General features: G+C 42.6%; 1 protein-coding gene across 2 annotated transcripts in view; it reads right to left on the bottom strand.

The window, feature by feature from the left end:
- The window catches only part of CTNNA2 (catenin alpha 2), an 870,740-nt gene that overhangs the window by 666,624 nt on the left and 192,669 nt on the right, over positions 1-11,447 (bottom strand). For both annotated transcript variants that reach the window (XM_019552979.1, XM_019552980.1), the window contains exon 3: positions 8,315-8,510. In XM_019552979.1, the coding sequence (XP_019408524.1) occupies positions 8,315-8,510 (196 nt within the window). The remainder of the gene's footprint in view (positions 1-8,314; positions 8,511-11,447) is intronic.

Genomic DNA, 11,447 nt, shown 5'->3' with positions numbered 1-11,447 from the left:
AAAAAAAAAAAGAGAAAACTTCTAAGAAAATAAAGGCAAGCTGCACGTAGCGTGGGAACACATGAGCTAGCTCAGGTTCCAAAAGCGGCACAGGAGGAGTTTCAAGAAATTTTATATTAGTTAATTTTCCCTGTTCAGAAGTATGGAAGATCTGTTCTACTGTGACTAGACTATTTTCAGTAGCTGCAGTAGCATGGGGAACTCAACGCTATACTGCAGTGCACAGGGCAGGCACATGTGAAATCTAGCATACCTAAATATCTTCAGTTTTTAGTGTAGGAGACCAAGCATGTAATGCACAGTTTCTTTGGTTTGAAAATTCATTTCTCTCTCTCTCTTCTTAAAAGAGCATACTTATGTGTTAGAAGGCTGCTAGCAAAATTCTTATGTAGAGCCAAGGAAGGGTGGCACAGGAAAAGGCATCAAGAACTGCAGTACACGAGGAGTTTTCATTCAAAAGGGGATGGAAGTGCTGCATCCTATAGCCTGACCCACCCAACGTGTAAAACATGCAGAGAGAACAAATACGACACAATTGGAGAGGATGCATATGACAGACACAGTCATCTGTATCGTGATCATCGTGCCTGGCAAATCACCAGATCAGGCTAAAAGAATTTTCACTTGTGCTCTCAAATGATGCACTTTGAGGCAGCTCAAGGGGAGCCTGCTTAAATCAGAGGGAAAGGGATTAGGAAGGGGACCTGAAGTACGGAGAACCTCAGAAGGAGCTTTCCATACCAAGCCAGTGGAAAGTCCTGGCTGGTGCTACCATCAGTTGGGGATGGGAGCAGAAGTCTTACGAAGAGCTGCCTGAGGATGTGACACACAGCAATACCTGCATTTTGGAAAAGAACTGTAGAACCCAGAACATGGAGTAAAACAATGGTAGAATTGGGGAAAGACTTGTCTTGGAAGTAAAATGACAACTGAGGTGTACTATTCAAAGCAGACTTCAAGAAGGGCATGGGTATCTCTGAAGCACAAGAACTAGCAGGAATTCTAATATTATAGAAGTCTTAGTCTGTCTGTCTGTCCATAACGCTTTACTTGCACTCTGATTGGTTGTCTCGGCAGCCAATCGGAATGCTTACTGAAACAACCAGAGTGCTCTGCACAGACAGAAGTGCTGCCATCCCCCAGCAGGGCTGGGGCAGGGGGGCAAGGACAACGGTGCTGGCCTCATCCCCCTCCCCAGCCCTGCTTCTTGGAGGCAGAGCGAGACGGGGACGGGGACAGGTGGGAATTGGGCCCGGACCTGACGCAGCGGGGGGATAGGGTGGAGCAGTGGGGAACGGGGCCAGGCAAGAAGCAGGGATGGGGCCAGATGCAGGGCTCCATCCCCACCCCCTCCCTATTACAGTGGGGATTGAGGGGCTGGAGGGGGTGGGCAAGAGGGGGCTCACAGAGCTGGACGTGGGGGGGAGCCCACGGGGCCAGAGGCAGAGCAGCACGGGCTGTTGGTCGGCACTGCTCTGGCCCCGCCCACCCCTCCCATTGTTCTTGACAGGCAATTGGCTAGTTCCCAATATGAGGGAATGGCAGCCTGACATCAGGAAAGACCCTGCTCTACACGCACGCACACGCACATGCACACGCACACACTCAAACTGCATTACTCCTTTTGCTGTATATTACCTAAAAGCTTCTGCACTGTTATCATAAATTGGAAAAGCAATTCCTTTCCTATGAATGCTCCATGGCTTTGGAAAATTTCTCTCAACCTTTGTTCAACGTAATATTGTACCAGTGGTGAACTATGAAATACAGCACAGCATTTGTCTTTATTTTTCCTAATCATGGATTATAATAAGTAGCATTACTGAACTTAAGTTGTGCATGTTATGCATCGTGATTTCTTGATGTGTATTTCTGAATTACTTGATATATCCACAAAGCATATAGATGGGTTCACTTTTTTTCTCCTTTTTAGATGGCATAAGAACAATTCCAAATCAATAAACCAATATTAGCCCAAGAAGTAAGTGCTCTATCGAGATGTGGAAGACTCTTACCATGTCATTTAATAGCTCTTTTCAATCTCTTGGTTATAAGATATAAAGTTCAGACTCCTGAGAAAATGTGTCTAGTTATACATCATAAACATTTTGCCTATGCAATCTGGTCCTACTGAAATCTCTGTGGAAGTGGACCTGTGGAAGTTATTTTTTTATCTTTCATCTGTGAAAGCTGCATCAGACATCCATTAGCAACTAATCTTAATGTCAAATTTCACACCTGGCAGAATTTTAATGGCAGTCACTTTCTAATTTCTGCCATTTCTTAAAATTAGTAGTAATACTTCAACCATAGGGACATTTAAACAAAGTTACTTCTTTCTTTACATGACAATACTAAATGAATTTATATATTTTAGCAATGAATCCCGACCAACTGAAAGATCCCATTCAACTTCATTTTTCCATAGAAAGTACAGTACATACAAAAAGAACCGGGAAATATAGAAGATTGTTTTGTATATTTTTGAATTTTTTTGTGACATTTCAACTCATATTTTAATGAAGATACTTCAGTTAAATAATAACATGTTTTGGAATACATTATTTAAAGTTCGGCAAGTCTTTAGAGTGTTATTCTCTGGAAAAGAGAAGAAATGGCTCACTGATACTAACTGCATTATAAAGTTTATTTAAAAATAAACCGATCTCATGTTTCACCTAGTCAGATATAAATTTTGAAATCCAGCTTTTGCTGAAGTTCAATTAGCATGTTTAAACAATTTCTACTATGCACCTGGAACATCCTTTTTCCCATTTAAACTGATTTTCTCATTTCAATCTAATTTTGATTATCAGACACGTTCATTATTCCTAATTCAGATATATTTCATACCCTTTTGTTATCTGTTGAGCAATAAAAATGGTAAGAACAGAGGTTTTTTTGTGGAAACAGCTTTCGTCACCTGGCTATGAACATCTCCTTTCTGTTATTCTGGTGTACCTATATGACGCATTGACTTTTACAAAGTACTTCATATGGAGAGGGTGAGAAGGATTTAACATTGCATAGATATTGGTAAATTGTTATTCTGAAAACCGTATGACAAGTATAACATTGTTTTCAGGTAAAGCAGGGTGAGTGCTGAGAAAATTAGTGTGCTTCTGTGGGCTTATGGAAAAGAAACCCACTCACTGCATTTGAAAATGAAAAATGATGCTAAGAGGCAATTCACTGTGTTTCACGCATTTCTCACGAATCAACTTTTAACTAGTTCCTCTCTTTTTAACTTACCTTTTAACTAGTCGAAAGTAGAAATACTTAACTTTTAACTTAACTCAAGTCAATTTGAAAGGCTGCTAACTACTTACATTTTTCATAAACTTTTCCCAGGACTGCTGGGACCAGAGAAATGGCACAGCAATGATGACAGAAGCAAGGGCACAAAAATGAGGGAGGAAGTACAAAGGAGAGGGAAAGAAATGGTTTATTCATTGCTGGCAGAAGCAAAAAGCATAACCAGGTTCAAAAGGGAATAGACAAATTTGTGGATGATAGACTTATTAATGGCTGTTGAATGGGACAGTTGGAAATGTTTCCTCTGGCATCTCTAAACCAGTACAGTGAATGCTGTTGAGGGTACTGAATAGATCGCTCTAGAGCTATCTCGTTCAATGCTCTCCCTCTCTTCCATAGCATCCACCCATACCACTGCTGGGGGCAGGATACGGGGCTAGATGGACCATCGGTCTGACCTTAGTTTGGGTTCTGCCATTTTTAAATCAGTCTACATGTGCTGAACTTCTGTTCTGTTACAGGTCTAGACCAGTTTCCATTCATTTATACTGGTAGAAGTGTCATGTTTGTACCTGGCTCCAATAACTTAAGCTTCTGCACTGTTATCACCCTTTCCTAGAGGTTTTACCCTGTGGGAACTCTGAGTTTGCAATGCAACTCTTTAGAGACACATGATAACTGAAGAGGAGCTCACTCGTTTGCTCTCGCTCTCTCCCTCCCCCTCTGCCCCTCCCCCTCCGCTCCACTCCACTCTTCTCCCTTCCTCTGCAGAGTTTCTTATTTCCTCGGCAGCAGTTAAATCAGATACATCAATCTACTGCAAATGCACACTTGCCTGTCCCTTCCGCTGACCAAGCTTTCTACTACTTGGAGTTCTGAGTTGCTCCCTTATTTTCTGTGGATTTTAAGAACTAGCATTAACGTTTAACTTCTTTGTTCTGCTTCTGGGAAATCCCGTGGCTCCAAGCCCATGCCCTGTACATGAAAATAGACTCGTTTCCTTCATTTTCAGTTATCCAAACATTTTGTTGCTCCCTTCTGAATGGGAGCTATCAAGATTTATCAGCCCTCTGTTCTGGTTCTCAGAGATCCCTTCATAGCTCTGTCAGCATGTGATTCATGGAGTACAGAGTGAAATGCAACAATAATAATAGCTTCCACCGCAGGTGTAAGCAACTGCCAATCCTCTGGATCATGGTATACATGTAGGAGGTCTAGTCAGATGTCTGATGGATCCATTTGTGGCTGATGAGCCCAATTCAAAAGTGATGCAGCTTGTTTCACGTTTCACAGATCCACATGTCATCTGAGCTGGAGTCCAAATTTACAGCATACTGCTTTCTCCTTTTTCGCTTTGCTTCCATCCTATGGATCACAGCTGCTTCATGCTGAGCTGCACCCAGTGCCAGATGTTCGCTCCAGATCAGATGGGACTCTGCGCACTCCTCCCAGCTTTCTATGCTGATGTTGAACGACTTCTATCGTTTTTTCACATATCGTGGTATTGCCATAGAAGTCAACCCTGCTCTCCAACACAATGCAGAAGATTATTATACAGGAGACCCAAATGACTGCTGTGTCATCTCATCATCGAAAAGTAAGGCTGGAAGGAACCTCAAGAGGTCATTCGGTCCAACCCCCTACCCGAGGCAGGAAAGGCTTGTGTCCTATATGGAGATTGACCCTGAGACCTCGGCACTATTAGCACCATGCTCTAACCAACTGAGCTAATCTGCTGCTCTTGGCCTGATGACAAGGAGCACGACACTGAAGGTTCATTCACCCACAACTCTACCAACATCACATATGCCATCACCTGCTTATAATGACCCTCTGCTGTCTACATGGGACAGACAGAGCAACCTCTACATGTAAGAACAAATGAACACCAGTTTGAAATCTGCTGCAGAAAGACAAAAAAGCCTGTGGCAAATGCTTCAGCTTCTCTGGACATATCATTGCTGACTTCAGGATTGCTGTCCTTGCGGGGTGGGGAGGAGGATTAAAAACCAGTGTGAATGGGAAACTGCAGAACAAGAAGTCATCCACAAAGAGGAGGCACCCCCCTCCTCCCTCTCTCCCTCCTCCCTCCCTTGTCTTTTGTATTCTAATTTCTCTCTCTGTCTTAACCTATGGTTTATGCAGTTCTTTCACAGCATCTGATGAAGTAAACTTGAATTCAGAAAAGCTTGTGCTAGATTTATATATGTTATTTAGTCTATAAAGGTACGCATAGACCCGACCTTCCAAGGCTATACAAGCAGACTCCTCAAATACATCTGTATAGTAACGACAAGTTAGTTTACTTTCTGGCCTATTAAACCTGTTGGTAAATCAATGGGTAAATCAAAAACCGGCTGACTGTTAGCTTTATAAACAAATAGAGTTTGCCGTGGGAGTTTGGGGAGTAATTCTGTGAGTATAATGTTTCCCAAAAGAAGTCCCATCTCCTTGTTTCCAGGAGAGCTGTTCTCAAAGACTCTTGACTTCTTAAACTGGAAGTGTTGATCATCAGGGTATGTTTTCTTTTCATTGCAGTAGAAAAAAAAAATCTTATTACTGTTTCCACACTGTTACAGTAATAACGACCTTACATTTGTATAGTCTTTTTCATCCAGATGGGACTCTCAGTATTTTTCAAACTATATACTACAATTACTTCATCCAGCAGTGAAGAGCAGCCCTCATTCAGATGAAGCGCAACAGCTGTTTATAACAACGTTCGACAGCATACAGCAATTTAGGACAGGAAACAAAGAATACCCTACTCAGCTGCAACTGCAGGGGAAGCTTTTAGGTTGACAGTGTAATTATCCAAGCTGGAATTTAGCCAGGAAATCCACTTGCAGTATTCTTGCAAAACACACCCCGAGATCGTTATTCCATCCATTTATGTCATCTAGCTAAACATATCGGTTCACACTTCACCGGAGTTAGACCGGCTCATGTGCCAGCATGCTAATAATTGAACATTGATGTCTCCTGCTCACATATTTACAAGCACATCCTGTGGCGATCCATAAGCCGTTCCATTCCTATGGGAGGAAATCCCCTTGTATCTTAACTAAATATAGATGCCTAAATAGTCATCTGTTGTGCTGTTTAAAATCTCTGTTCATATTCATTCTCCTTATCTTTTTTACGAAAGCATTTATGACTTTCCAGAGAGTCGTGTCCCATGACCAATTTAAATGCACGCACCAGCCAGAAAACTAATCATCAAGGAGAAGGCATTCCTCTCAGGTGCCTTTAACTTTACAAAGCATGGATTTACAAATTAATTAGCACTGACTAACCTAAGATGCTAATGAAAAGCCAAGCTGAATAAGGAGCTCAAATATTGAAATAGACTATCTGGATTGCTCTAATCGGGATCAAGGAGACTATGAAAAAGCGAGGAAAAATGAATGATAAAACACCGAAGGGATCTACCCACATGAAGATACTCAGAGGCAGCAAGGCCACAGAGGGCAGTACTGAAATACTGGATGAGACGCCGATATACAAAGAATAAGTGCAGTATCTCATACCTAAGGACTGGAGTGGCTGACAAATTATTCTGTTGAAACCAGAGCATCAAGCACCAATATCAAGGTCATTAAAATGCCCTGCAAGGGAAAAGCCTAAAATATATGTAAATATTATCACATTCATATTAAGGCATGACAGTTGCACATAAAAAATACAAGCTGTCAACGTAGGTAGAATGGAGATCCACCGGAGAAACAAAGTATTCAGATGGTTGTAGGGGAAGGAGGTCTCAAGAAGGAACCAGGTAAACCATGCAGAGGACAGCACTTGGAAGTCATCTGTAGCAGAGGAAGGCACAAGGCAAAGAGGGGGCTATCCTAATGCCACTGCCCTCCAGGAACAATTTCTTACCAACTGAAGATGAAAGTGCTAAGTGTGACAGACACCTAACACACATTGCAATGAACTAAGAACTGCCCACCCAACTCTTGAGGGCTCCTTTGAAAATCCCAGCTGGAGTTCAGCCAGTCCCAGGACCATCCTGGCAGATGGTATCTTTAGACTATAGGATTTACAATGGAGCAAACTGACAGGCCTTTAATTATGCTGCCAGTAAAGGGGATAACTATAATCAAAGTCAATACATGTGAAAAATCAGGATGGAAATTTACTACAAACCCATTCCCGTACATCCCCCACCTGGTCATCCTGCCAACAAAATATCAGAAATGGAAAGAACCGCCATGCACATTACGTTCTCCAAGTGAATTCTTAGACCAGATCCAAGATTATTTCTGAAATTCAAATTGCTATTGTTGTTGTTTATTTGAAAGCAGGCTTCCTACAATACTAACTGTGTATGATGAACTTTGCAAAACCATTATTACTGACATGAAACGAAATTTCATTTTCACATGCCATTGTTAAAGATGCTTGCTAGATAAGTAGTTTGCATACTGTATTGAAGCTACCACTTTCACCTACACAGGGTGCAAGCCAACCTTAACATGAATTAAATCACCAGCTTCTAGTGAAGCCCTTTGCTTTAATATTGTTAACAGCATTGTCCCTTAAGGCTGTGTACTTTTGTAAATGAGATACTTAAAATGCAAAGATTTCTATAAACACTGAAATGCTGGATCAATAATTAACTGTTCATTTTTTCCCCTCACAAAATACTGATGATAACTACATTATGCATTTTTTTCCTGAAGCTGTTCTCCAGAGGCCAGCAAAGCTGCAAACTTTTTCCTGCCTAATTTTCATTACAAAGGCAGTCCACTGCACCACAAAATAAAGAAGTAGCTAAAGCACAAGTGAGCCTTGTGATTTTGCATCAGCACCAGGAATTCAAGACAGCAGAGCCTCAGCTTCCCATTTCCTGAGTCAATGGAGCTGATGAAACAGTCATCACTTCCATGGCTCGTGCTATATAAATAACAGGGTTAACACTGAAAATACAATGCAATATACAGTTTATAAGTAGTTTTCATCACATTATTATTCAGGGAGCAGCTGGCACATTAGTTTTGGAAGAGATCCAATAATGTATGAAATGTAATAACCGGGACAGCTTCATTCAACGTACCTTGTTTGCGTACATCCTCTACAGCAGCGACCAATTCCTCCTTGAGATCCTGGCTCTCCTTAGCAATTTGATCTCCTTTCTCCAAGAAGTTTTGAGTGGCTTGCTCTACTGAAGCAGCCAACACATGAGCCTTTTTTGATCGACCTTTCTTTTTACCAGATGGCCCTTTATTGCTTGTGTTAACAAGGGTTGTCACCTTTGGAAAAGAGAGGAAAGAAATGGTTTCCCAGTTAACACAGTATTATCATAGCTTCTTGAAACAAAGCTGAAGAAACCTAGCCCATGTCCCTTGTCCCAAGACAGGATCAACTACTACAGAACCACTAATGATAGGTGGTGGTTCACCAGCATGGACAAATATATATTTAACTTCTATGAAAAGGGAAGGGGGGGGGGGTCTACTACTTAGGAGCATTCATCAAGGGTTATGCTCTGTTATGTCTGCTTGACCCTGTAGTGATACAAGTTAGCTAAATTGTCCACTTTGTGAATGAATCAGGGTTAAAACTGCAGTGTTTGCTGCACTTGTATCACTACAGAATCATGCAGATAGAAACAGTTGTATCATAACGGCGTCTATCAGAATCCTCCCATATTAACACAGGTGTTAATATACCTAGGGTGACCATGCGTCACCTGTCTATACCTAGGGTGACCATACATCCCGGTTTGGCCGGGACACTCCAGATTTCTGTAGGCCGGTCCCAGCCGCTTGGTCAAAAGTCCCAGGCTGGAGCGGGGAGGCGAAGCAGCATGCTGAGCCAGGCAGGCAGCATTATTGTTGTGTGGGAGCCAGATGGGTGAAATGGAGCCGGTGCCACCCTGCTCACATGTGGCACATCCTTGATCCTGCACAGGAGTAGCACACCATGCCACTTGGCCTCCCTGCCTGAATGCAGCCCAGGACTGTTGACCAACTGCCGAGGACCAGGCTACAGAATCCTGCAGCATCTCAGCCAAACTGGGATGTATGGTTACCCTAGCTATACCTTATTCCAGTGGGATATGGTATATCTTAATCTGGCAGGTGTACCACAATTTAGTCTCGCACCATCTCCAAGCGCCATTCCGATCCCCTTACCCTACCCAATCTGCTGCTCTACTTTCTTCCTTGCCCTGAGTTCCTGTGCCTGGTCTGTTGTGCTACTTTTACTTCCTGCCCTATATGTTGCTGTGCCACTTGTCCCCTCCCTGGTCTGCTATGTGCCATTCACGAGGCTGCCCATGGCACAAGTGCCATGTGGGCTGCAGGTTAACTACCCCTGCCTACTTATAAACAGAGATGGAGGATTATTAACCTCCCTAAGTAAACTGTTTTAGTGCCTAACTATCCTTGCAGCTAGATTCCACTTCCGACCCCGCAACGTCAAACCTAAATCCCTCCTGTCGTGATTTAAGCCTATTATTTCTCATTCAGTCCCCAGGGAACATCAAGAACAATTTATAAACTTTCTTTTTACGTATCTGGAAAGCAGCTACCTTCTATGTATCTGATGGCTATTATCATGTCCTTCCTCGCCCTTCTCTTTGCTAAAATAACTCATTCCACTTCTTCCATTCTTTCAAATGCTTTCTGCAGTTTTAATTTTTGTTACTCTCTGGACTCTCTCCCACTGATCCACATCTTTCCTAAAGTGCAGTGCTGAAAAGTAGAAAGTTCTCTAGCTGAGTTAGACTAGTTAATGGATACTGCATGTGTCATATATAAGACTCCTGTTTATTTATGCTACTAGGACTGCTTTATTCACACCATGTGACATTGTTAAATCACGTTCAGCCTGCGATCCACTAGAACTCCCTGCAGAACTGCCGATTCTTCCCTGCAGAACTGCTGCCAACCCTGTCATTCCCTATTTTGTGCAGATGGTTATTTACATTGATAATTAGACATTAATCACTTGCTCCAAATGGATGGTCACATCATTTGTAAGTGCCAATATTTTTCTACTATAAGCACTGCCTGATCTACAGATGTGCTGTGCATACAGATTCTCATTTGCAAGCATGTCCCAGACACCTAGAATGTACAAGTAATTAATATGGAGCAGAGGCTCTCCCTTTTCTGACCCTGATCCATATCTAGTCAAGTTGGCCAGTATTAACAAACAAAGAGATCATGAGATAGAGATAAGTTTAAAAAAGACAGTATAATTAAAATAGTGCAACAGACAAAACGATACAAGACTAAGAAAGGCAGTTAATAAAACTGTGCACAACAGAGGTTAGTAGCAGTCAAAAAAGTAACAAGAGTGCTCTGGGAGGAGCTGTACTAATTAAAAGCAGCCGGTGTCACATGTATTAGTATCCCCTTGCTGAAAAATGGAGGCAGGGCATGTTGAACAAGCTTTTGTTTAAAGCACTCTGCATTTAAACTAAATGACCACACTCCAACAACTCCACTGATCAGCACATTGGAGCAGCCTTCCTGCACGTGTATAGGAGCCCCAAGTTTCTGAGTTGATAAATGTAAGTACTTATACTGCAAGTGTCCAAAAATGTTAGCTATACAAAGGAAGATGCAGGTTGTGCCACAAAAAAATATGCAAAGTAAAAACTACTATTAATATTTTTATTTCAATTAATACTGCTTTGCATGCCTTTCCTTAGTGATGCAAATTCACACAGTCCTGAATATGAGATGTGTCTATTATAGATTCATAGTTTCTAGGGTCGGAAGGGACCTGAGTAGATCATCAAGTCCAACCCCTGCCATGGCAGGAAATAACACTGGGGTCAAATGACCCCAGCAAGGTGTTCATCCAACCTCCTCTTAAAGACTCCCAGGGTAGGGGCCAGCACCACTTCTCTTGGAAGCTGGTTCCAGATCCTAGCCACCCTGACCGTGAAGTAGCCCCTCCTGATATCTAACCTAAACCTGTCCTCTGCCAGCTTGTGACCGTTATTCCTGGTCACTCCTGGCAGTACTCAGGGAAACAGTGACTCCCCAGTGCCTGCTGGTCCCCCCTGACTAATTTATAATAGGGCACCAGATCCCCCCTCAGCCTTCTCTTTTGGAGGCTGAACAAGTTCAGGTCCTATAGCCTCTCCTCATAGGGCCTGCCCTGCTGTCCCCTGACCATGCAAGTGGCCTCCTCTGGACCCTTTCCTTGTTGTCCACGTCCCTCCTGAAGTG

The sequence above is a fragment of the Crocodylus porosus genome, unplaced genomic scaffold (genome assembly GCF_001723895.1).
Source record: "Crocodylus porosus isolate Cpor-Errol unplaced genomic scaffold, CroPor_comp1, whole genome shotgun sequence".
Classification (NCBI taxonomy): domain Eukaryota; kingdom Metazoa; phylum Chordata; order Crocodylia; family Crocodylidae; genus Crocodylus; species Crocodylus porosus.
This window is presented reverse-complemented; position numbering and strand designations above follow the sequence as displayed.